This window comes from Myiozetetes cayanensis, unplaced genomic scaffold, assembly GCF_022539395.1.
Source record: "Myiozetetes cayanensis isolate MyiCay16 unplaced genomic scaffold, myiCay2020 scf15, whole genome shotgun sequence".
NCBI lineage: Eukaryota > Metazoa > Chordata > Aves > Passeriformes > Tyrannidae > Myiozetetes > Myiozetetes cayanensis.
The window spans coordinates 1,114,468-1,142,099 of NW_026087159.1; the positions used below are offsets into that span (position 1 = coordinate 1,114,468).

At 40.1% G+C, this 27,632-nt stretch overlaps 1 protein-coding gene across 5 annotated transcripts in view; it reads left to right on the forward strand.

Annotated features, from left to right (window-relative positions):
• Positions 1-27,632, forward strand: part of DACH2 (dachshund family transcription factor 2) — a 243,779-nt gene that overhangs the window by 55,046 nt on the left and 161,101 nt on the right. The window contains exon 1 of one of the 5 annotated variants that reach the window (XM_050310307.1): positions 5,965-5,999. The exons of the other annotated variants lie outside the window; for them this stretch is intronic. Coding sequence (XP_050166264.1) covers positions 5,983-5,999 — 17 coding nt within the window. The 5' untranslated portion in view covers positions 5,965-5,982. Of the gene's footprint in view, positions 1-5,964; positions 6,000-27,632 lie in introns of those variants that run through there. 5 annotated transcript variants of the gene reach the window in all.

Consider the following 27,632-nt stretch of genomic DNA (forward strand, 5'->3'; position numbering starts at 1 on the left):
CCCAAGTCCCACTCTCTACTGATTGGATACTTGTTTTTAAGAGAAATCAGTAAAATAGGTAGAAATTACTTGCACTTGATCTGAGCATGATCTAAGAGAAGATAAAATACCTCAGTAACATAGACCTTGATTTTTCAAGAAGGTGAGAGGAAAGGCAGATGATTGACACCATATTAGAGGGATTTGGTCTTTCTGTCTGTTTTTCTATGTGCTGGAGCCACTATTAAGAAAAGATTCTCATTAATGGAAGCAGCGCCATACATTTACATGTTGGATTCTGATCAGCAGCGAATGCCTGAAATTACCAGATTAGAAACTGTGAAACTATAACCAGATGTAAATAATGTGAATATATGTGTAGAGCATCTCTATGAAGGAAATACCTCTAAGTTTGAAAACACCTGAAATAGCTGGATAGGGAAAAGGGGTAGTGGGGATCTCATTTAGTGCTGCAGCAAAGTCATTGTGAGCTGTAGAAACCTTCAGCTGAAGTTTTAAGTTTATTTTCCAAGTGTACTGATTTATCATGGAATTCATCATGGAACATTAACCTGCATTCCCTGGTTTTAGTGTCATAATTTGCCTGAAAGGCCTGACAAGCCAGTTTTCAGTAGAGCTGTACTGTGCACGTCACCGTGATCAAAAAGCAAACCAGATACTTGAATTTCGGGATTATGAACTAATAACATATGAAAATCAGTTTAAAAGATCTTGTTTGAAACCTCAGGCAAATTGCCTCTTGTGAGACCTGCAAGAACCCCCAGTTTTAGAAAGGTTTTGAATTACAGTGTAAATCATGGATGGTAAAGCCCAACCTGGTGTAGTTGTCGCTGCCTCCTGCATGGCCCAGTCAAAGGAGATCAGTAACACAGGGGTGATTGTTACCAGTATTTTTGTTACTCTTCCTGGCCTTCCTGGTTTTAGCTCCTGCCTTCTTTGAAATTCCTTCTTGAAGAACAGAATAACATTCTCCTAGCTCTGGGCCTGCTCTCAGGCAAGAATTCCTTTTGGAAAGTCACTGCTTGAAAGAAATGTAACCTTTAAAAAATAACCATCAACGCCAGTGAGTTGGTTTTTTTGAGGTGAAACCGTGGAGAACTTGGAGGTGCCGTTTTTGACAATGGTCTTTGCAGGATTGAGTCAAAAATCACCAGAGATAGGCTTGGATTTTCCAAAGAAAACTCGTTGCTCCCACTGAAACCAGAGACAGTATAAGACATTGTTCTTGCCTTTATAAAGAAAAGAGTTAATACAGCAGCAGGTGCTTCTCAAAAACTCACCTCAGTTTCCCACCTTTTGAGCTTTTTTGGACTCCTTGGAGAGGTTTGGCCTTGGCTAAAGGCGAGTTTTTGATGTACCACAATGGGCCCCAATACTTACTGTGTGAGAGAGAATAATTAAGTTGAAAAATTTTTCTTTTATCCCAGTGTGCTAAAATTTCCATCTGCCCAAATGCATGATTGTTACCCCCAGTCTCCTGAGGGTCCTTACATCTGAGCCCTTCTGCTGGGGAACAGGGTTCAAGTACTTTAACTGCACTTTAATGTGTTGGATTTGGTGCAGATAAGCCCTGAATTTCTCAAATTACAACACTTCAAGGATAAATATTTCGTAATTATAACTTGTGAAAAGTTTTAGAGTTTTTTTTATAAACATTCCTGATGTTTTAGCTTTACCTTGTGCTGCTTTTTGCCTGGATTTTGGCTGGTACTCACCATGTATTTCTGTAATTGCCTGCATTTGTCTTCAAGAGATGAGGCAGGAGGTGGCTGCTGTTGGACTGAAGGTGATCGAGGTCATTGTGTTCATGCCAGGCTGTTTGTATTTTTATAATTACAGTGCAGAAGAGTTGTTTTGTTCATTACAGAGCAGGTTATTCTTACGTAAATTCCTTTCTGTGAATGGTGCTGAAAAGGAATTAAAATCATCACACATCAGTGTCCTTTTACCATTTCCCCATGACAGTCATAACACATTATGCCATAACTAACTCTTGGGACTTTTTAATATATAATAATTATAATTATATAATTTAAAAAATAATTTAGAAAACTCCATTTTAATTCACTTTGAAAACAGCAGTTTATGCTGTAAAACAACCTAAATAGCCAGTGACTTTTAAATACCTTATTATTTAGCTTAAATACCTTTATTTAGTGCATATTTTTGTCTAATGAAAGTAGCAGAGGAAAAGATGATCGGATCTCAAGTTACACACATGCTTTAAGATTAATTTAATGTGGTTTTCTTAGCAAAATTAGCAGCTTGAGTAGGAGTAACCTGGTAAAAAAGAATGTATTTATGGAGGTGTTTGTTTTAGGTTAAGAAAAAACATAATAGTGATCAGTAAAATGTTTTAGATAATAGCGTTTTTCAGAGCTTAATTTTGTGTATTCAGCATTTCACATTGTGGCACTGTGCTTTGAAGCTTTGCTATAAACTTCTGTCATTTTTTGGGGCATGCAAATAAAGAAGATCAAGCACAACTAATCACAGTTTTTAACCAGGACTGGTAGTTGTGCTCACCAAGGGCAAAACATCGTGTGACTGTCCCTAGAGCAGGATGGGCAGGTAAATGTTGCAGAATTTGATTAAAATAAAGTGTTTCCTATAAATTTCGTAGTTCCAGAGTACGATTAAGACCCACATCTGTGTGTCTTTGTAGTCTTTGTACACACATGCAAATACAGAGCCTGGAAGCCACAATTTTTAACACTCATGTGTTTATCCAGATATTAAAGGGAACTTCATGAAAAGCATACTTTCAGGAAAATATTTTGTTAAAAAGAGTTAAATTTATTCATCATTCTCACTAAAAAACAATTCTACAGTAAATATTTTAAGTAAGTTTCTTAGGGAACACAATGGGCCACGGAGACTCAAGTCCAGTGACAGCACTAAAAGGCACTGCTCGATTTATGAGAGCTCTCTGTTTACCCAAGAATGTAGAAATTTCCCTTTCTAAATGGGACAGCCTTATCTTTATTATTCCAGTGCCTTTTAGTTTACAGTCCTGCTGTAAGCAATGTTTCAGGAGCCTACTTCAGGATTCCTAAATAAATGAACAGGCAGAATTAATGCTCACTGCCAGCAATCTACATTTTATATATGGTGTGATTGAATGGAAGCCTTGCTGAGCAGCACAAAAGAAAAATGACGGTGGCACTTTATTGATACAGAATTTATGTGATAACAGAAGGTAAATTGAGCTTCTGAAAATAAAACCTTGTTTACAAATCCAGGGGTTTTTATTTAAAAACACAAACCACACTGTGATGGCAGTGAAAATCCAGGTCCAGGCACATCCAAGAAGCCATCCCTCTTCTTTTTCATCAAATATGTGTCAGAATAGATATAATTGTTCATCATATTTCCTCAGTTCATGCAGACACAGCCACTCTGCACACTGTGTGGCTGGTTTGTGCCTGTCTGTCATGGAGTGGGACTAAAACCAGTGTTTTATTTGCGACAAGCAGCATAAACCAAGTGGGCTGATGGAATTGCGCGGTCCGTGTCCAGATGTCCCCAGGAAGTGTCATTTCCATGCATAAATACGGACCAGGGCCTTTGTGTGCACCAGAAAAGTTTTCAATATGTCCTGCCCAGAGTAACTGGAAAAGCAGCTGAGTTCCAGCACAGGCACTGTTCCCTCCCCGAGATAAAACTCTCCCAGTGCAGCAGCTGATGGAGCTGAGGCGACGTGTGCTGTTTCCATCTTCAGATAACAATCTGATAAAGAAAACAGCTGATGTAAGTTAAAACACAGTGTACTATTTATATGCTAAAAATAACATTTGGAATGCTTTTGTGTTGAGTTATCTTGGCTGTCTTGAGCAGCAATTAATAATTTATTCTGCCTTTCTTAATCTGCTTTTCTGTCTTTTTATCAATGGATCTTCATTGGAAAAACCACTGTGACAAGTCAGTAAGATGCTGGGATTTGATACACTCTTTTACTGAGAGATGTTTCTCTGTTTTAAGCACACTGCTACTGCAGCTGAAATTTTACTTAATGTGCTTTTCTCAGTCCTGTTCTGTTTACTTTTGTGTGTGACTGTTTCCCTTTTCCACCCCCTTCTTCATCAAATAACCCATCATTCTCCAGGGTGAACCTTAAAAAACCCACTGCAACACCCCCCCCAGTCGCCACCCCAAACAAAAACAAACCAACCCAATCCCCAGCCCTAAGGGTTGCTGAACTAAACTGATGGTTTCGGCTCACTTAGGGAAAGATTTTGGCTGTGGAATGAGGTACTCAGCCAGTAAATTGTCTCTTGTTTTTATGTACAAGGGAGTTAGGTTCCTATGGTAAGTTATTATTTTGTAAGATGATTTAAATGAAACAAAATTTAGAATTGATCAGACTTTTACCTCTAAATGTTTATTTTAACGTTAAATTTTTAGCAATGTTTAGTAATGTTTATTTTTCCTCTGAATTTTTGTTTGAAGTTTTGCCATGTTATTGTAGAAATGCAGTATTGCTTTAAAGCTGATGAGAGGCCCATGGTTTAAAAAAATTCCAGTTTGAACACAGAGTCTGAAGTGCTGAAAATCAGTGATAAGCAGGTTGCTGCTCTCGGGAGACTGAAACTTAAGTTTCTATCCTTAGCCACACTTTTTTAAAAATGGAAAAGCTTTCACCTAACATTATAGTGTCGTCATTTTGTGCATTTTCATTACTTTCTAGAATTTATATCAGTTGTAGAAAATCAGTAAAACATTCCATATGTTTGCCTAACGTGGCCACTGAACCAGGTGCTGGATGAGGCCGTGCAGCACCAGGCCGTGGGTGAATTCAAACTGGGGCTCATCCCAACCTCTCCCGGGCCATCCCTGCATCCACACGGGCTCCTTCCTTACAGCCCGACTTCAGATGTTTGTCTTCCCCTAATTAGATCCCTGTAATCCATTCAGCCAGGCTGTGACTGTCCCTTGTCCTCGCTGGCTGGGGCCAGACAATGAGCACAAAGATACAGTCGGACTCGTTTTCTCATTATTGATTTCACGCACCAGCTGGCAGCTGTTGGAGCTTGTTCGTTTTTATAACCCTCTGGGCAACTTTTTAAAAGTACTTTTCTTTGACCATCTGCTAAATGCAATTGGTTTAATAATTAAAGACTTACCATCCCTTTTCAGAGAAATACAAATGCTGTTCCTGCAGCTGAGAGTTGGGTGGTTTTGTTTTAAGCCAAGGTGGGATGGCTCTGTCAGTGGAGTGGCCGCTGCTCCTGGAGGATCCCATCGCTCATGTTAATAAGGGGATAAAAAAAGGGAACTTCTCTGTGGGTTTGTTTCACACCAGCTCAGCACAAGGGGTTGTGTTCAAGCTCTGCCTGTTTTTCAGTCCTGAGAATTCCCAATTCTTGTGTTTGTAGGATTCAGGGAAAACATTTTCACTAAGTGTGTAAGCAGTCTGAACTGGGCATCAAGGGACTAAGGACAAGAAGCATTTGGAGGTGTTTTGTCAGTGCTTTGAGACCACCAGCTGCCTCTTCCCTGCCTGGGCTTGGGACAACACAGATCCCTCAGCATAAACTGGAGAACAAACTCCTGGAAACCATAAAAACTGCAGTTATTTCTTGGGGCTTTTCAACTTCTTTCTTTGTTTCCCCTTGATAAGTGATGTTGAGTGAGATGCCAGTGTCTGTCTTACTGGGACTAATTTGAGATACAAAATTATAAGTAGCATGTTAAAAGTTGTTCCTAAAAAAACCAAAGTGCTTTCTAAAAGTAAAAGCAGAGACAGTAGGTCACTGATATGAATGGGTCCCTTGGAGCCCCTGGATTTTCCATGCAGTGTGCCTCATAGGCAGGATGTGTAAAAAAGATCCAACCTTAGTTTGAACTCATCTTTATGCTGTGATTAGATCTAAACTTTCCCATGATTCCTTCAAAAAGGGCTGCTGAAAAATCCTTCTGTTTACCAAACAGTTTACCATTTGTTTCAGATGTACCTCAAAGCTGACCTGGAGGATTACTCTCATGAGAGGTGAAAAAGGGTAATTCATTTTTTATGTTCCTTTAATCTTGGAATTCTTTCGAGAACTCGCCGTGCAGGAATCGGTGCATTTTATTTTGCTGCGGCATCATTTATTCCCCAAACATTCTTTGCTGCACAATGTACACTTAACAGAGCTGGTTAGAAATTCATGTGGAAGAGGAAAGCCTATCAGAATTTGTCAGGGTTTTTTAATACCATTGAATAAGACTCTTTTCTACAGAATGAAAAAGGAAATAGGCATGTGTTTTCTTAATAAGATGAAAGATATCTCTGTTTGCTTTGAGATTTTTATGTTTGTTTGTTTTAAAAGTATTCCCATCTTTAATATTTTTGTACTTTACAAACATAATCTTGTTCCAGACAGCTGTGATCTCTGGTCCCTTCTAATTCCTAAAGTAGACAAGAACAAGTCAAATTTTCCAGAGTATCTGGCTAAATATCCCCTGAAATATAATTGAACTGAAAGTGAATGCTTACAGTAAAAGTTCAGATTAGAGTGCAAAGTTTGCATGAGAAATTCCTTTCTTGAACTTAATCCTGTGGTGGTTTTCATACAGAGCATTCTCATCATAGATTTCATGGTTGTAGTATTTTTTTAGATTGTAACAAGGCTGCCCTAAGCTGTGTAAACCTCGCTGTGTTTCGCGTAGGTATTTCTCATTCAAACAAACTCCTCTCTTCATTTTCTGCTGCTTGCTTAATTTCAGGAGCTGAGTCTCAGTGAGGCTGTTAATTACAAGCCTGTCGGACTCTATGGAAATGGGGAAAGGGCAGAGGAGATAAATACAATTTCTTGTATTTGTTGAGCTCGCACAGTTGACAAAACCAGTGACAGCTGAACAAAGCGCGTTTGGGTCAATGATGTTTCTCTTTAGTAGGTTCGAATGATTCTTCCTTGAATGCCCTAAACCTCTTAAAGTGTTTCACAATACTCTGTATAGTCGCTTTGAAGTGTCCTTTTCCTGTGCTAAGTTTAGCTCTAAATGAACTGTGGGTGGATGAATGGCCGATAGGCCACGGCAGGGAATTCAGGCGGGGAGTGGAGCTCGGGATCAGTGCGGGAGCTGCACTGCAGGCTCTGCTGGGCACAGCTCTGCTGAGGGGAGAAATCACATCAAATCCTTCACTGTGGGAACCACTGCATTTGATTTTACTGAAATACAGCGAATGCTCCTTGATTTGCTCCTAAATACTGTTTACATTCACTGAGAGTGGAGGAGCTGCTCATCCTCTTCATCTCAGCGCTGATCCCTGCAGACAAACAGAATGCTTCCTTGTTTCTGGAATCTTTGTGGAGAGGCTAGGAATGAGAATTAAAAAAACACCTCTCCCCTTAGCCCCACTAACCTTTCCCTACTTGACAGCTGCACCCCATTCCTAGAGAGAGCAGTGCAGAAACCCTGGAGAGGGTTTGTGCTGCCAAGGCTCTGTAGGTCTGAACCTCATGAACAAGTGGATTTATTGGGTTATTTGGTAGTGTTTTACACCCAACTTTTTTCCCTGTACAGAAGGCAGATTATTCCCCAGGAATAATGCAGACCAGAAATAAGCTCAGGGTCTGTAAGAGGAAGTTGTCCTAAAATGCATTCATGTGTTTGCAGTTCCCAGGATAAATATTTTTGTTCGTGCTGAGTAATGATGTGACATTGGTACAAATTCTGAAAGCAAGAAATGATAGTTCACAAGTTATTTTTTGCTTGGTTTTTTTTCCTCCTTTTTCCTTCTGACAAAACTTTACCCAGATTTTTTTCCTCTGAATTGGCTTTGTGGTTGCAGGGCTGGGGGTGTGTGACAGGCGGGTTTTGCTGGGATGTGGCCACAGACAGCTGTCTGCTTCTGGAAATGGACTTCTGGCTTCGAGGTGGGGTTTGAAATGGATGTTGACATGTGGGAATTAATCCAGTTTGTCACATACATTGGAGTGTGGCAGAGAGTGAGTTTTTCCCCCCTCTTCACGGTGCCCCGGATGATAAAAATATAGGCAGAGTTTTCTTGTGCTGCAGCTTCAGTTGTTACGTCATTGCTTAACTGCCTCCCTTTGGAGATGCCTCCCTTGCTGCTGCAGGACTCTGCATCGTGAAAGAAAAAGGTGAAAGGATTCATTCTCCCCTAAAAAGTGCATTTTTGTCCCGTGCCATTGATTGCTTTGAGAGGGTGAACCAGAAAGCATTCACGTTTCTGTAAAGATTGTCAGTGAATAAGGGCTCTGCCTGCGAGGTTTCAAGTCTTGAATCAATTCCTGTGCTTTTAGAACTGGAATAGACACACTTCAATGAACAAACCACAGATAATGCTGTAAGCAAATACAGTAAAAATCTGGCGTCTCTAGTTTTGTCTGTAGTCTAACAATAACATTAATACTTAAAATATTCATGGAATTTATGTCATTCAGTGATGGTCTGAAATAGGTGTGATTTTGCCAGCTTTAGTCCTTTCTCCATGAGAACAGGACATTGTCCATGCCCTGTTTGCAGTCACGTGGAAGGACTGAGGCCCTCAACTGTATATTAAAAGTGGAACATTTTTTCCAGGTATAATGAACTGTTTTTTATCAACTCTCATTTCTAGCTTTTGGCATTTGTGCAAACGGTTTGTGCTGATCTTGGTGAGATTTAATTGTGGAAACAATTCCTGCAGGACGGAGAGGGAAAATAAACTGTGAACAGGACAGGAGAAAACATAGTGGTCAGTGCTTCTATGCTGTAATCTTTAATTACAGGTAATATAATATAAATAGTCTGTTGAAGGTTTTCTAGGGAATGTTAACACTACATTTTCATCTTGCTTTTTATTGCTTGCTCTGCAAGTAAAATGTTACTTACAATTAAAGGGTATTTGACTCAAGCTAAGAACCTTCTGCTCAAAGTAGCTCCATGTAAAGGTATTATGATATTACATCAAAGTATGAAAGATGCTTTTTTCTAAATATTGTACATTTTGATGTATTATTTCAAACAGTTTTATTCAGATTCAGTTCAACTAATATGTACTAAGTTCTGAAGACCCTTTGGAAAAAACTCATGAGCATAAACACTAATGGAAAGAAGTATAAATAAAACATTCAATAATCTTTTGGACTAGAATGAACAACTTATTTGTAGATCCATCGTTTAAGTTCTCTAAAACTAAAAAAATAAAACAAAAATGGTAACAAAAAAATATAAATAATCAGTGTTGTTGATGCTTCCAAGTGAGTGAAGTGCAGAATGGTGAAGGTGCCTGGATAGTGGTTATTTGTCTTTTTTACATACTTTGTAATCAAACAAAACACTTTCTTGGAGATTGTTTGTATTTGTTTGCAAGGTCTGTCAAATGCAGCAAGATGTATAGGTGCCATTAAAAATCCATATTGATTTCCCACAGTCAGCTGGGAGTTACTTGAAAAGTCAGTCATTAGTTGAATGAGTATCCAAAGCATGTTCTAATATCTGTTGGTAGTTTAAGTTCTTGAGCAAAAATGACTGTTTTAAAGAGAAATGGTGCAGGTTCTGGCTTCTGAAGTGTAAAGATTTGTGTTTTTCAGTGCTCCTGCTGGGCTGTTCTGCCCTGAGTGAGCACCTCTGATCCTTCATGTTTTAATTTATCTGTATCTAGTCTTTGAGTTTTCCTGGGTACCATCCCTTACAGTCTGACTCTGTGGATGTTTGTGTGGCTGGTGGGATTTGGGAGACTGGAGGATCTAAAGCTTTGCAGTGTGTGTCATCTGCCTCCTGCTCCTTGGGCACTCACGGTGTCCTGGAGCTGAGCAGGATTTTGGCATTTCCTCCTGTTTCCTTCCTTTTTCTCGTCTCCTTTCTTCCAATCCTGAGTTTTGAGAGGAGGTAACACCACCTCCCCAGGTCAGGTAGAAGGGTTGTGATTGATGGATGATACATTCTCCTTACACTTACTTTCACGGACAACATATGGGATATCTACCCTAACGAATTGATCCTATTTAATGTATATTAGTAATTAAGAAAATACATTTTTAAGAGGCAAGGATATATTTAATTTTAATAACTCTCTTTCTCCGAATCAAGAAGTCTTTGCACAGAACTCTAATGGGTAACATTAGTCAAATGTGTGATAGATCAGATTGTTAAGTATGAAGGGTGTTGTTAATGTAACACAGAAGAGAAATCTTGTGAGGTAACTCTGAATAACACCCAGGAAGAGTGCATTCATCATGGTATGCTGACAAAACATCTGAGTAATGATGGCCATTAAATCTTTTGTCACGGCTAAGATATGAAAAAAGAAAACAAGTTAAAGTGTGAGCCATTTAGGAAAATTGCCATTTGACATGTAAACCTTTCTGCCTCTGTGTGTTCATTTTTATATTATAGAGTGAATTTGCATTTTAGAAGGAAATTTCATTTGCCTAGCAATTAGAGGGAAAAGGTGAATTTCAGTCTCTGGTTTGTCAAACATTTAAATGGAAAGAGCAGAGCTTGTTTTTTTTTTTTTTTTTGTCCTTAATTTCTTTTCCCTCCCTGGATCTGTGTGAGTTTGGTTTTAATACAGTTTGGAAGGGCAGAAAACAAAATCACAGCAAAACAACCAACTAACGAGATTTAAAAAGATTTGATTTATTGATATATTTATTTTTGGGAAAGACCCAGAGTCCCACCATCTGTATTGTCTTTGCATGACCCTGTGTGTGTGATGTTAATTGGGCTGCCTTAAACCCGGGAGAAGGGAGTGATTCCCAAACACTCAGCACTTCTTATGTTCCCTGTACAGTAAACTTGCTGAATTCTGTGTGGTGGGATGGGAAGAACAAAGTTCAGCCAGCAGTGACACCATAAAGAACAGTTTCAGTGGTTAAGTAATAGAAACAAGAAACAGCCAAAGAGTCTTTTGAATAAAGATGGGCTGTTTCTTTGTATCTGTGGAGCTGTTGGTGCTGTGAGAATATTTGGGTGAGGGGCTGCTCAGACAGTGATAAATGCTGGTGTGGTCAAACATGGGGGTAAAGCAGTGATTTTACAGTGTTAGGGAAGGTCACTGGATCATAGGCAGAGTATTTCTGAGTTGCTGTAACAGAGAAGAGACTCTGGAGAGGTACAGTAAGAGAAGCAAAACTCGGGCAGTCCCCACTTACTCTGATGTGGTGGCTGAAAAGCCAACTGGCAGTTTTCTAAAATGAATAAACTCAAAAATAACTACTTACCAATTCCAGGAATTGGCATTTTGTAGCAGCTGGTTCCCATATCACATTTTTCTAAGAAGATAAATAAGAAGAAAATGGTGAAGTTAAAGTCAAGAAAGAGTATGTTGTGAGACATTTTGGAGTTGCTGGGAAGGTCTGTCAGGTCACTGGAGTGTGTCCACACAGCAACGTTCTGTTGTTATATTAGGAGGAAATGAGGCAAATTACAATAAAAACTACATTTAGCCAAGAAGGAATTCGTAGCAGAATTGTCCAGATGGTTTATCTTAACCCTGACAGGAAAATATGTTAACCAGATTAGAAATTTAGACACCAGTGATATAGGAGGGACCGTTTGGAGCAATAGTGGTTTGTTTTTTTAAATTGGTTTCTTGATTGAATTTCTTTAAATGAATGGTCACGTTTTACTGGTTCAGGTTGTGTTTTAATAAACATGGCTCTTTCAAAAACCTGAATTTGATATATACAACTTGGAAATAATTGCCAGTGTAACTCATGCAAGTTTATTGAGTTTGTTTTAGTGTAATCCCTTCTAAAAGTAAACTTCAGATAGCTTTGAACCATCAAACAGAGTGGTATTTCATCAGCAGTATTTACAGGGGAAGGAAAGGGCCTGGAAATTCTTCTGCAAGTTGTTACAACTGAGTAGCAGCCCCAAAAGGGGATTGGATCTACTTATAATTTTAAACTATAGGTATGTCAGCAAAAAAGCTGAAAACACAAATGAGACAAAGAGGAAGAAAGGAGAAGAAGAGGTAGGATGGCCTATAATGGAATAAGAGTGTAAGGAATATATGTAAAGGTTAGGAAATCTTCTGACCTCACTTAGGATATTGTTTTTGTTCTGGTTACCATATTCTTTAAAGATGTAACATTTGAAAAGGGGAATTTGATTGACCTTATGACTAAAGATAGGAACTCTGAGGAGAGGCTAAAATCATGAATTTCTATAACCTTTAAAGAGCAAAGGTTGAAAGGCATTTAATTGGAAAATATAAAATCTCCTGAATTATATATCAATATATAACTCTATTTCTTTTATATCAGAAATTATTATAAAAGGAAGTATATATGTCAGTTGAGAAGGAAGGAACTGAGCAACCTCTGTGTGCCTGCTCATTTTGCCATTCCCACAAAGAAACCAGGCTTCCTTTTCACTGTTAACATCATCTGAGCTGAACTGGGAAAATACAGAAATGTGTTGTTAAATGAATATGGGGAAAAAACATCTGACAAAGCCTGAAATTGCTCTCAGGTGTTCAGACAATCTTACCCCTCGTGCTGGAGGGGATTGCAAGGACTCTTCAGTCTTTCTGAAGAGAGCACAAACACTGGGGATGGACCAAAAACGGGACCTTGAGGGTGTTGATAAACGGTAAGAGCAGGGCTGTGGCTGTTTCCTTCCAGTGGGCCATGAAAGGACAGACCCAGAGGGTGAACTGGATGCCCATTGGTATCTTGGCCCGTGGCTGTTGCAGAGCTTTCTGTGATGGTTGGTCTGTGCTCACAAAGAAGTGGTCTGTGACAGACACCATGGTACAACTTCTCAGGAAGCCTGTCAGGATTTGGTTCCTCAAGGTTCCCAAGGCAGGAAGAGGTTCCACAGCCACTGGATGGCTGGATCCCACCATTACCTTCTCAGGAGAAGTTTTTCACACACTGTGGCTGGATCTGTCTGCTGGCAGAGCTTTCCCTCTGAAATAGCAGTGGGAAAGGAACCAAATGGGGGGGAAGCTGTGCTGCACTATTGTATCCTAAGACTGTGCTGGAATTACTGAAATACAGCATTTAATTTAAAACTCATTACAGGCATAAACAGGCTTTGAGATTGTTTTTAAGATTAGTTTTTAAAATTATCCTATTCAAGAAATGTTTTCTCCAATTATATAATATTTTAGCTTTATTTAGTCACTGCAGAGATTAAAATTGAGGGTGCTTGAATCTTTGAAAACAAATATACTCAAGAAAATAAGATGTGTTTATGGCCTTATGTTTGTAATTTAAGGGTTCAGGTTTGGGAGTTTGAACTCTTAAGTTTTTTTACATGTAAAAATATTTTGTGATTTTCCCAGAGAGAACAATATTTGTGGTAAAATACCCAGATCAGTCTGTGTCTGTCTGCGACAGCTCATCCCAGAACCATGGTTTTGAAGTAGCTGGGGAAAAGAAGAACCCAATAAAGGGAGATCAGCAGCAGCACTGTAGCCTCTCATGTTGGTTGGCTTTGCTCAGCCAGTGACACCAAAAAAGAAGTGAATCTACTTAACTTTGCCATTAACTTGCAGAGATGGAGTTACTCTTCTAGGAAATGAAGTGGATGGACTTGGTATTTCCCTTTATCTTTGATAAATGTTGTTTCATCTACTCCTGAATTAGTTGAGTTTTTCCCACTGATGTCACTGTTTAGATATAATAATTTAAACTTGTTAATTGAGTTTAGATTGGGCAGCTCTAAATGCAGTTCTGATGTGATCCAGTGCTGAACAGTCCCTTGATTTGCCTCTTTCAGTGTTCAGAGTCACATTATTTAAACTTTTTATGCCAAGAGCGTTGGGATGTTTTTATTGTTTTGTTTTTGTAAATAACTACCATTTTGAGGAAGATGTTTGGTCACTGGAGCTCATGCATTGATTGGATGTTACTGTTGAGCAGGATCCATGAGAATGCTGAAGTCCTTTTAGAAAATACAGAGCTTGATTTATACTTGATGAGACGACATTGATCACATTCACATACTGAAACAATTATTGATGCAATCTGTGATGAACAAGTCAGTCTGGTGGTGATGAACATTGGCTTCTAGCAGACATTTGACACTGAACCATGAGATTCTTTGTTGTTACAGCACATCTGAGAAAATCATTAAGCTTTTGGAAGCCTTTACAGGCTGAGTCTGAGAGCATTATTTGCATCCTTTCACATCAATTTTGGCTTTTTGGCAGGAGTACGTTTGCAACTTTTGGTGATCAGAAGCTGTAGCAGATACTCCAGACAGAAGTAAAAATGCAGCTCATGGATGTGTTTCCCTTTGAGGAGAGGTCCAAAGTAACCTCAGGAAAAAGCAGGACATGTTTAAGCTCTTTATAACATGGGGAAGGCAAACTGCAGCAATTAAAAAAAAAAAAAAAAGGAATTAGAAACGTTTCTAGCTCAAAATTCTTTTGGTTCTGTATTCTTCTGGAGGAGAGGAGAGTTGAAAATCAGAAATGTCTTTCATGGTTGTTTCAACCAAATGTACGACTGGTTTTATGGCTGGGAGGAGAGTTTAAGGAAAGCACTTTTTCTGTGTGTTTTTAGCACTGGAAGTCACAGGATTTAGTTGAGGATTTTGAGAGTTGATTTCCAAGGATTGTTGAGATGTGCAGGACAGTCAGTAAACACCGTCCATCGCTGGTCAGACCTGTGGGATGGTTATCCAGTGTTCTGGAAATGACGTCAGGCTGCTTACAAACAGTTCTTTGCAGCCCCTTTCATGTCATGGAACATGAAGGGAGGAAAGCTGAGCTTGGGTTATTGGCCAGTTTGTTCCTCCTCACATACTTGGGGCCATGAAATCTGCTCCTGAGAGGAACAGGAAGAAATTTGTGATCACTCACGGACTGCTTGAAAACAAAGCCAGTAAATACAACACTGCTGTGGTTAAACCTTGTCCAGCAGGATCACACTCTGTCTGCCTAAGATCCCAATTGATTTGTGTAACAGCCTGAATAATGAATGTGGATTTTTATTTGGCTCCCCTGAGTGAGTGATGCTGTTTCACTCCCTGGGAACTCTTGCTCTCAGCTTTGCTTATGATCTTTAAATTTGCTTGGTACAATTTTAGATTCAGAAAGACTGGAAAAATGACATTATCTTAAGAACACAGTATTTTTTATTGTCTTTTTTGAAAGGCATTGATAATTGCTGTAATGTTCTATGATGGAGAATAACTTGCAGATTTACTATCATTTTAGTATTTAAATCTTGGGAGATCTCTGACCGTGTTCTCTGACCCAAAGGCTTCCTGTCAATCCTCTTGACCTCCTTGCATTCCTCATTTTCTTTGTTTTTTCAGTAAACTGGTGTTACACATAATGAAATGGATTTATAAAAGTTAATGCTCTCCCTCTGAGCACAGTTACTTGATATTTTGCTCCTAAAGTGCATTTAAAAGTCTCTGTGCCAGCAAAACAGGACCATACTTTGTATTTTATGTGCTGGATAGGTGACCTGAGACACTCTGTGCCAAAGGGAGGGCGAAGGACAAGCACAAATCTCACTGTCCTGTGTGTTCCAACACACACACAAACACAGAGACATTTTTTTCTAATAATTTTGAGGACCGGAAATGGTAAAGTCATGAAAAAGAGAGTTTAACAATCTTCACTAGTAGGCTTTGCATTGGCTTACATCAGAAATGCATGAGGGGAAAAATACTGAAAAGGATTATTCCAACCCAGAAAACTTTTCCATTAAAACCAGCGTGTCCAGCAGTGATTCTTGCTCAGCATCACTTTCGTTAGGTGACCTCTGGGGATGTTCTACACGTGGAAGAGTCAGACAGACAGAGCTGACTCACATTTGGACTTGCACAGATGCATTTGCAGAATGTAGTCCCTGAATAATTTACACAGCAGTAGTACAGAGATGCAGCTCAGTGTTACAGTGTGCTGAGAAAGGTAGTTTGTAAATTATTATTTAAGCATTGGACCACTTCAAACTTTGAATATTTTTCTGCTTTCTTTCTATTTTCTCTTCTTTTAGAACAGGAGCTCTTTGGGGGAGAGGAAAAAAAAAAAAGGTGGGAAATTTTTACCTAATGGAGTAAAGGACTAAAATAACCATTTTTCTTCAAGTACCTCTGAAACATGCTCCCAGATAATGTTTAAATGAGAACATTTTGCAAAATGTTCTGGTTTCAAGAATTAAATTATTTAGACTAAAAAAAAGTCTTAAAAATTAATTTCAATCCCATGTTTTCGAAATATGTAGGATATTGCAATACCTACACTCAGTGGCTCAGAGGGAATTTGAGCACTGTGTGCTTTGAATCCCATGAAGATGGTGTGTTGTGTGCCTGCCACGAGGGATAACAGATCCAGCTTTGGGTAGGGAGCAACTTGTTGTGCTGGCTTTGGATTATAGGAGGTTTTCCTGCTAAGTGCTCAAATTTGCCCCTTCTCCCCCAGATGTTTGGAGTGAGGGATGTGAAAATCTCGGGGGAAGGTGCTTTGGTGAGGTGTGGGATCATCCCTAAATGCATCTCAGTCAGTACAGAACGCCTGCTAAAAGGCAGGAGAAAAGCAGAGTGGAATTGCTGGGGGTCCTTGGGAAGAGGCAGCTTTTCACACGTGGTCACTTGGCATTAAAGATCTAAAATAACATATATTCTCACAAGGTAGAAGTTGTGGGTTATAATCCTGCTGCAGGAGAACGGGGGTGTCTTCCTGCCCCAAGAGACAGGGCTTAGCACTGGGTGACACTTGCCAATTAAAAACTGAGCTTGGATTAATTGCAATACAATTCTTTGTAGTGAGTATTGCATCAGGTGAGCGTTGCATAAAGATACTTTCAAGGATGTGTGAAAACAAAGTGAATATAGTGCTGTTGCTGACAGAACTGTAATAAAATGCATAAGAAAATTATTAAAAAATTGAAAAGTGACTTTGGCTGTTCTCCACATCATTTAAGCATCGTTCATCTGCTACCATACAAGCTCTCTCTTACTGCAGTTTATTTATTTTTTCCTCTTGCAAATGGCAAGAGGACAGTTCATTCCTTCTAGATGCAGAATATCTCATTCCTTAATTACTGAAACTCTTCTTTTTTTTCCCCTCCTTGCATTCCAGATGCTCACAGATGAGAATTCTGTTATGCTATCAGGCATATTTATTAATAAGAAAGTAACTTAAGTAGTTAACATAACAGGGGTTGATTTGACCCACAGATAGGCATTTTTGCAGAATAAACAAAGCCTGTTATCCGAGATTTTATTTATAAGGATCTGCTCAAGTGATCTGAGATCCCCCTTGTTTGCCTGTCCTGCCCTAGACCTCGGCACATAATCTCACTGTACTGCTGCCCTTTTGACATCTGATTGCCCTTTCCTTCAGCATCCATCCAAAAGCATATTTGTCTAAAAAGGAAACAATTAAATTCCAATCTCATACAGAAAACCTTTACTTTTCAAAGAAAACATACTGAAGAAGTCACAGAGTCGTACATGATGGGGAGCCCTCAGTAAATCAGAACCAGAAGTCATTAGGCCAAATTCAGCTCCTGCCAAAATAGACACCAAGTCACTGATCTTGATGATATTTTGCCTGTTTATGTTAGTAATATTATATTCACTTAGTTTTTATTTGTTTTTCCATTAAATCCTGTACTAAGACCAAGTTATAATATATGTGACAGGTATCATTGACATGCAAGATAAATAACAAGTGTGATTGGGGAATACTGAAATATTTCAAATATGAAATAAACTGCTTGTTGTAACCACCTGTGACTGGGCTAAAATGACTGAATTCTGTGAAATTCAGTTTAAATGATGTTACTCTCCTCTAATACCTGTGTGTGCCATTGCAGAAGGATCTCAGAGTTGCATTTTTTCCAAGCACAGCAGTAAGTTCCTGTGGAAGTGCACAGCAATGCCCACAGCAGATCTGCTGCACATCCTTTTCTGTGTATAGGTCTGCAAATGATTGGGAAATACCTTTTTTCCTTCATGCTGAGCATCATTCCCTGACTTTGTCTGTAGTCACAGGTTTGGGATCATGACTTTGGGCACTGGGTGTGACATTATCTGTGGCTGCAAGCTGTAAAAAAGCTACAAATAATTCATGATGTATAATCAGTGGTATGATTGAGTTATACTCTGAATTCAGGTTTGATGGGGAAGCACTCCCTATTTCTTACCTTCAAAGCAACTTATGCTGAGGAATTCACTGAAGGGAGTTCTGTCCCTGGTGGCTCTTTGTAACTGTCTCCAGGAGCAGCCAGGGAATTACTCAAGGCGGTGTTTTCAGAGTGGAAAGCTGTGGGGCCATCCTAGTTAACAACTGCAAAGAAGACAGATAAGGGACGTTATTTGTGTCTTACACAGGGTGTAGAAAGTGGTGTGAAGGGAAAAAGATCTCTTTGTGTGTTGTTTAGTATTCATCTGTCACGGGTGTATCTGCTGATTATACACTATAAATTAAAGGTTGATTATATCAGATTATATTGTAATATGACTTTTGGAAGAAGGAGAGGAGGAGTCAGCCAGGAGCAGGGTCGTGGCTCTTGCTGGCAGCTCCATCCCTGACGGTAACAAACTGAAAGCTGGAGTGGACAGGTTTGACTCCTGTAGCTTTTTGGCAAAGGCCTGTTTTTGTCAATGAGCTTCTGAGTGTAATTCCTACCTGAGAGAACTTGAAACAGTTTAGTTTTGTCATTAGTGAAATTTCCCACAGCTACTGTTATAGACAGAAATGGCTGAAATGACATTTCCAAGGATCTGGAACGTCAGTGACACATCCCTGGGTACCACTTCTCCACAGGTGGAACTCCCAGGAATTACTAAAGCCCTGTTACTGATAGGGATAACTAAATCCCAACCCATCGTGGTTTTGTTCTGTCTAGAAGTATTTAAGCTTGAATACTTGTGGATTTACAGTGTTTGAACAACTTTGGAGATACTGAACAGCAGAAGTGTTTTACTGAGTTTTATGGTACTGGGAAGGGGTGAGCTGGTGCTTTCCAAACCCACAGAGCTGATGGATTTGTAGGTTATCTGCTAATTGGAGGAGAGCAGCTTGCTCACCTGTGCAGTCCTTTTGTTTAGGTTAAGATCCAACTAAATCCTGGGTGGTTGAGAACTAGACAGGTGTATGTGTATATATATATATATACACACACACACACTCTGAAACATGTCTGTGTGCATGGAGTTTACCATATAGTTTTTGGGGTAAAAGGAGTTGAGTTGCACGTTTGACTGTTAGTTGAAATCACAAAAAAGACTGTAAGTGCTTTCCTATTGGATATTCAAAGGTAAAACAACTTCAACTAAGTGAATTAAAAAAATTGTTCCTAACAATGAGGTTAATAGGTTTTCCCAGCTCTCTGACTGACAGTTTAATGGAGGCTTTATTGTGTTAGTTAATGATGTCGGTGGAATATGTATTTCTTTGTTTGCATCTGTCACTTATAGAGTTAATATTCTGCTGGTTTCATATAGGGTTTGTACAAAACCAGTTCTCTTTTACTCCTTCTGTATCTTCAGCAGCAGAATCCTAAAAGAGAAGTTTGCAGCATCTTGACCAGCTGAATGTCCCTACAAACAGAGATGCAGTTTGCCAGTGATACCTTCTCTAAAACAGGACTAAAATATCAGTGTAGTACATAAGCCTTTTACCACCCTTGAAAACCCAGCTTGAACCTTGAGCGAGTCATTTACATGATGTTTCCTTGGGATTACCTACATTCTTGTCCACTTTGACCTTGTAATTTTGCTCACAGTTGGAAATGTAATGCAGAGTGACTAAGATAATGTTGTTTACACAGACTTTAAGTGGAGTGACATTATAGTCAAGCAAGTGTCACATCACCCAAAGTGAAGGAAGACTTAATTACCATAATCCTGTGAATACTAAAATTCCTTAGCCATGTGCAGCATAATAATGTAATGTTCTGTGTGTTCCATTTAATAACCTGAAGGTGCTGTATTAACTCTCGGGGAACTTTTAGTTATCCTAAAGTGAAAGCAAACAGATTTAGAGCAGGTCAGGAGAAATTCTGTGCTCCATGGAGATCCTTGGTGTGTTACAGTGCTGACAATACAGCCCATCTTCCTTTGAATTTATACGTTGGCAGGTGAAACAAAACTGAAGTGATTGTCCCATCATCTTGATCTAATGGTACAGTCTGGGCCAGGGATTTCTGCAGGTGACAGAGGCTAAAGCTCATTAAATAACAGGAATGATAGGAATGAGACAGTAATAAAACATACCATGTCATGGCAAACATACCAGTAAGGGGAGAGGAGTGTTAAATGCTGCAAGACTGGAACAAACTGTTCCTGAACTGTTCAAACCATCCCACCTTTTTGCCTGTAGTGCACCAGCCTTATGGAGAACTTGAATGAGGATATAACCATGAAAGGCAAATCATTAGCAATTATTGTGCCTCACAAAGACCGAAGTTTTTGTCATGTTCTCTCCTGAGCAGTTTGTGACCATTTTATAGACGTGGAATGATTATTTTTAATATGTTGTCTTTATTTGAGCAACACCAAGTAGTAGTGCACAACCTCCTGCGTGTCTTAAACACAGTTACAGACTTACTTAAACAAGAAACAAGCTATTTAGCAGCTGAAAGAATTTAGTTTAGACAAAACCAGAGTTCAGTGAACAGCTCTCTTCCTTTTCTTACTTGAGAGCCCAGAGAGTTCTCCAGATCCCACGTTCCTGTTGCCTGGGCTCTGGACTGCTGTGGTCAGTGGCCAGCAATGATAGATGGATTCAGAAGCAGAAGTGGAGAACCCAGTGTGATTTAGTGTTGTTTGAAGTACAAGTTATGCATTTGCATCTTACCGAGGGCAGCAGATGTAATGGTTATTTTTGAGAGGGGTTATGTGCTTTTATTTAGAACTGCTCATTTAATAACTGTTAGTATGTAGTTCAAGTTTAGGGTTTGGTTCTCTGAGGACTGGAAAATACAAGTTTACAAGAAAATGTGAGAAAGCTGAACGTTAAAAAGCACGTGCTGCTGGTGTGTGATGTTAGTGTACAAACAGGCAGAAGCACTTGAGGAGTGAGTTGATAGCTGGGGTTGGTTTGTGCTGGCTCAGAAAAGCTTTTCTCTCTACTTACACCAGCACGATGCAATTGCCTTTAATGGAATTGGTCTTATTTGTGGAGAGGGGATGGGAAAGGAGGCTTTCAGTGTATTAATAAGGATTTTAAAGAATGGGTGTTGGCATTAAGGGTACTCTGTGGAAAGAGGCTGCAAACTACCCTTGCATAACCTAGAGTTCTACAGCAGTCTTTGAAAGATGTTCCTTAAAAGTGGTACTTTTCTCTGGGAATTAGGCCTAGGGGAAAGACAAGAGGATACCCTGCTGTCATCTCCAAATCATCTCAAAATTATGAAGAATGAAATGAATATTGGAAAACAAATTGTTAGTGGTCGTCCTGTCCCTGGGGTGTTCGTGGTCACACACATACACTGAGGCTGTGCTAATAGAGAATAACTTTCAAGCTAATTCTTTTTTCCTATGGAGTTTCCAGCCATTCTGTGTATTTAAAATAAAGTGTTCAATCTTTGATTGGGGAAAAGAATGGAAGACTTGCTGTTTCTCAGGTTGTTTTTGTAGAATTAAGCTGTGCTTAACACTGCTTATTTCCTGAGGTCTGGTCTTGCCCTGTAGTATTCACTAATGGTATTAGGGGCTAAATAATGGAGACAAAACAAATGCAAATCACAGAGAATGGAGCTTATACATGAGGAGTTTTGTTGTTATGGATTTCTTATTGTTTGTTTTCTTTTTAAGAAACAGACTTCCACTCTTAGCAGCAGTTGCCTGGGCTGTGCCCTGTACTCCTTCGTGCATCCGTGTACTCTCTCCGTTGGCTCTGGTAGAACAGGATGATTTGACTGAATATGTGAAATGGGACTAAAGAGCTGTGCAAAGCAGGAGCATTTCCTTCAAACCCACCTTTGTGTGGCTCCCCATCCAGCTGGAGGCAGCCGGGTGGATGATCTTCTGGTTGATGAACACGAATTGGTTCTCACTACTCCAAGCTGAATATATTTCCCCTGGAAATCAGGGAAGCTGTACCCCTGACACTGTGGTGATGCAGAAATCCTGCTGCACAGGCTGGTGCTGGAGCCTGGAGCACCTGTGAGCACAGACTGTGGGGCTGGATGGGGCCCCAGGAGTGCTGAGGCTGCAGCTGCCGGGATGAGCAGCAGTTGGAAGCGCTTCCCGCGCTCCCTCTCGCTGAGCCCCCCGGGACCCGCTAAAGGGCTTTAACTTCCTTTGGATGTATAATTTTTGTTGATTAACAGGAGTTCAGGGAAGGAGCCCTTTTGTAAAACTGATGACAGGGAGGAGCTGCCTGGGGCAGAGGCTGTCAAATGATCTCCTTTGTGACTGCAGTAGTGCAAATATTACCAAGGATCCAAAATCCCTTCCCTCATCCCGGCTCCCTGGGGGCGGCAGTGCTTGAACATGAAACTCTTCGTATCATCAGAGATGAATCTTACAGGTTCTGGCTTTCTTTTTACGATTTCAAATTACAGAGTGTTTTGGACTATGCAGACTTTAAAAGATTATTCTTGGGAGCAGAAAGGTCAGAGGCTATTCCAGACATTAGGATGCTGGTGCTTGGCTTTCATCATTGCTAACTTACCTTAAGTAGGTTTATTTTCCTAGATGTCTGAGTAGTTCCTGCTTTTGTGGCTGAGAGCATTTTGGGCCCAGCACATTTTGGTTTTCCTCAAGCAGATGTCACACTTGTGTCCTGTGTTGTTACAGAATGCAGAGGGTGGGAAAGGGTTTTCCAAGGCATCTATTTGGAAGAATGGTTCGAGTCCTAGTGGCCTGAGTTTGAGACGTGATAAAGTGCCGTGTTTAAACACACATTTAAAATTCAGTTTGGATAAAAGCTGGTCAGATTCCTTAAAGGAAGCAGTACAGGCTTGACTGGAAGGGCAGAGTCAGTGGCCACCAGAGTGTCATCACTCGTGCCCACTTTTCAGGGCAAATGAGCATTTTCATCTCAAACTTTGCAGAGGACAGTCTGAACTATTCTGCTGTGAAACAAAACCATATTTTTCATAACTTCTTTTCCATTCCCAGTCACTTGAATAATTTTTGAAGAAAGAGGTATAAAATCTGTAATGCACTGACTGTTTGCCACGTTTGGAGGGGAGTGTGGGGGTCCTGGGGGGTCAGATCCTGGAGTTGGCATGGGGAGGGTGGCCCTGCCTGTCCACCTGCCCGTTCCTTGCCCATTCCCTGCCTGTGTCCGGCATCCCGGAGGGGCAGCCGCCCCCTCGGATTCCTGCAACTGCAAAACTAATTAGTGAAATTAAGTTGAAAAAGCTGTAAACAAGTGAAGTTGTTATTCATTCCGCGCGGCACTACAAATGTGGGAGGACATGTTAAATGATAAATTAGGCATGAACTGCTTTAATCTGGAAGCTGAACATGCCAGCGAAGGGCCTGCATTTGTAATTAGCATCGGGGCCACAGGAGAGTGGTGCCTCTTTTAAAACAGTGACAGGGAATTGATCAGTTTAGGTTGCCGTGGCAACCAGGAGCCCTCCATCGCTTCCCCTCGTCCTCCTATTCTGCCGTCCCCACGTTCAGAAATATATTTATGAACTGTAAAGATAAACTACTCAATAATGCAAAAGAGACTCCGGTGCTCAAATGCCAAAGTGATGGGGGCCAAGCGGTGCCTGACTACCTGATAACGAGCTTAAGTGTTCCATGGTTGTCATGACATTTCTTTTACAAAGCAAATGATGTCTGCGGAAAAAAAAAAATCTCAAAATTAGCCGAAAATGCAAATCTCTTTATGAGGCTGTCACCTTCATAATAACAGATGATAATTGATGATTTATGAGATGCCACCATAGCAACCAACTCCTTCGGCACCCCCTGGTTCCTCTCACGCAATGGCTTGGGCTCCTGTGGAAAAGTTTCCAGCGCAGAGCTCAGGAGGTCTGGAAGCCTCTTACTCCATGAGATTGGCAAATGTCACAGGGATTTTTTGCAGTCATCCTGCGTGGAAAGGGACTGAAGTAAAAGCAGTGTAAATAATTATCAAAATAGAGTGGTTTCAATCTAAACCTTCTTAAGAGAACTGATAATTTTTATTCGCTGTTCAAGCTGGAGCAGAAGCTGAGGCACCCAAATCTCTGCTGTGCCAAATCTCTTGGATTTTCAGGGTCTGCCATCTAACAGGTGTATTTAAAAGTATTGGTTGCATAAATCAGCCCTTTTTGTGCCTTCTGGTGTAGAACTTGAGCTGACTATCCTAAAATAGGTTGATGTTTTATTTGGATTGGAACATCAGTGACTGCAAAAGAAAGGCTTTTATTTACAAACGGTTCTTTACATTAAAAATGTTTTTAAAACATTTATTAGTTTTTTCAGATTACTGTATTTTCTACCTGGTGAAATTGAGTCAGTAAAATTAGGATCTCTAGTCTTGCTTGAAGTTCATACAGAACTAGGAGGTATCAGGTTAAGTAGCATTAATGTTGTTATGTCCAAAGACCATATTTCTGCTCTTCTGAACAGGACTGGAGGGCATAAAAACCCCCATCCCCAGGTTCTGGATCACTTTGTAAAACTGAAGTCCCTAGATTTGCTACCTAGAAAGACCAATTTAATGTTGAGGGAGAACTCTCATTAGCAGTTTCTTCTCGAGGTGGTGTCATTGATCTCCCCAGTTCCTTCCCCTCTTCCTTTCATTTATAAATGGAGACTCTAAATGTGCCCTTTTATTGCAGTTCTCTTTTTGAAAATGTGTTGTAGTAGTAGGGAAAATCCACTGATTAGAAAAAGCATTCTGAGAGTAATATGTTAATTCTCCACCCGTATCTTCAGATCCATACTCAGACAAGGCTTCCAAAAAAAGTAGTAGAAACTTGTTTGAATTAGGAATTCATGATCTTTCCCATTCTTTTTTACTTCATCAGATCTGATAGTGAGAGCTGTCAGTTCCAGAAAGTGATTTCTGGTAGAATTGTATCTTTCAGTCACCCTGCCTGGTATAGAGAGGAAAAAAAAAATAAATAGGTGGAAACCCTTTATGTTGTTACTGGTTAGATCTTTTCTGTTCACATTTTGATTTCTTTGCTTAATTTAACTCTTTCTATAACTTTGTATGGAATGTTTTTATAGGATTAATTTATATGTTTATGTATGTGTCTTTCTCTAACTTTCTGTGGAATATTTTTGTAGGATTAATTTATTTATATGTGAGGAAAAAAATGGAAATTTAATGGAAACAAGTAAACTCAGTGGTTTACTTCTTCATGGCTGTGTCCTCTGACTTCAGCAGAACTTGCTTCTGTTCTATTTCTTGCCAAACCAACAGGAACAAAAAAAACCCCTTAACATCTCTTGCCTTTTTAACATCAAAACCACGTTTGGATACTGTAAAGAAAATATAGAGAGCAAGAAGAGGAAGGAATAAAAGCTGTTGCTGATGTACAGAGCAAAATGGGTATGATATCTGTGGCTGGGTCCTTGAAAAAACCCTCTATTTTTGTGTGTTCCTTTCCCAGTGCTGCTGTGGTTTCAGGGATATTGAGGATATTTGCTGGGTTCCTCTGGAGCTGGGCTGGGTGTGGAGCTGTTCATCATTAGCATTTTACAAGCTCTGTATGTGCAGCAAGTGTAGAAATGGCTGTAAAATTTTTTGCAGTGTATTGACCTGAAGTCCATTTCAAGTTGATAAATACCAGCTGTTCAAACAGAAAATTAAATAAAAGCAACTCCAAACTTACTCTGAGGTAAACAGGTGAACAGTATGTAAGACAAAGCAGTTCCCCAAAGGCATTTTTAGTACATGGTCATTATTTAACTCCTGACTGAAAATAAACAATGCTGACAGAGTGTGTGTTGGGGGGCTGTGATATATGAACAGTGTCAGTCCTGTAGGCTGATAACCTATAGCTTGACATCCTTATCTATAAACTTTGACAGATACATCAGTTTGTTATTGTCACTTTATTAACTTGCTTCTATGATAGCAGAAGATAATCTTTCTCAAAGCCTAACTCAGCTAATACTTTACTAGGTAAAACAGTTGGAAAAATATCAACAAATTTTGTTTTCTGCCTCAAAGGAAAATCCTTTACAGTTCTTTACATACTGAGCCAGTATTTCACAATATGGAATATTCATTGTTTGCCTATCAGCAGCAGACAATAAACTGTTTTGTCACATTAAATTATTTATGCCAGAGACATCCTGAAAACCTCTCTTAAAAAAACAAAACCAAAAAGAATATGTTGCTGGAAATGTAGTTGTGATTGTGTGAACTGAACACTCGCTTAATAAATTAATATTTTGGTCTTGTGATTTTTAATTGGAAAATAACAGCCGTTCTAGTTGGAACTGTCTACTCTGTCTGCTGGTGGTTCAGGCAGAGCTGTATTACAGATTTCACAGGCTGGATCACTCCATCCTGCTCCCTGTGATCCTGCCACTGCCACGGGGTGAGCGAGGGACAGGGCGGGAGCTGAAGTGGCATCACAGAATGTACAAAACCAGCACTGACTTCTTTTAAACTTCTCTCAGTCTTACTTCAGAATGTTAATATGAATTATACTTCCAAATGAGCATTTTTTCCCATGTTCTCTGAGACAGAGTTATTTAAGATTTGTTTGAATCCAGAACTTTATCCAACATCTGTTGCATCTCTCTGGGACAGGTGCCTTCCCTGTAGCTCCATGCCTCATCTATCCTATGTTTAGCAGCACATCCTACATCCCAGGCTGTGTGACCATGTGCATTACCAATGGGGCAGTTGGGAAATGATCCTTTAAACGCTCATAAATGTTGGTTTGTTTTGTTTTTGTTTTTTTGTACAGAGCAGTGAGGTGAGGTCAGGCTGCTCCTCACAGCATTGGTGTCTGTCCCAGGGGTTGTGTCCACTGGGATGGAGCAGGGGGAAGGATAGTAGCTGGACTGTAATGGGACAGCAGAACACACAAGCAGCCAAAATCCTGAAGTACTTTAGGGTGCTTGATCCTCTCAGTAATGATCTTTTAACAACACTGTGTGTGTGATTACTTGAGATTTTTAAGAACTCAGTCAAACCCTGTAAAACGTCTGTAATCAGCAGCCAGTGGCACCCACGAGGGCCTTGCAGATCCTGGGCTGTCCAGACCCACTGTGGGACTGATGCAGTACCTGTATCTCCAGCAGGCTGCAGCCAGCCCTGCGAGCCAGCACTGGGAAGAGCCGGATGCCTCTGGCAGAGCTGTTCATTGATAGGAGCTGCACTGGAAATATTGAGCTGCACTTGTCTTTGGAGAGCACTTCACGTTTCCTGCTTGTCTTTCACAGCTCACACGACTTCCCCTCCCTTTTCTGCTCAGCACCAGCTCCTCACTTCAGTCACATGCCCTGATCTTTTCATTTCTTCTCTTCAGATTTGCCCTCCAAGTTTTAGCCCCACACATCTTCCTTCAGCTGCTTGCCTGGAACACAGCTCTGGTTTCTTGGTGCCTCAGAAAGATTGGCAGGAGTAGGAGATCGTTCTGCAGTGTCCTGAAATGTTCTGTTTCTTCTGCAAACTCTGTTTTAGGCAGGAAGGAGTTACTGAGGGTAGTGCTGGGAAACCAGAATAGATTTGGAGAAAAAGGGGAAGGCAAAATTAAAGTGACATTGGGCTATGAGGTTGCTGTTGATGTAAGCAATAATTTAGGGTAGGAGGAGATCCGGGCAGGAATTTAAGCCAGTTTGAGGGGAGGCCCCAGTTGGCT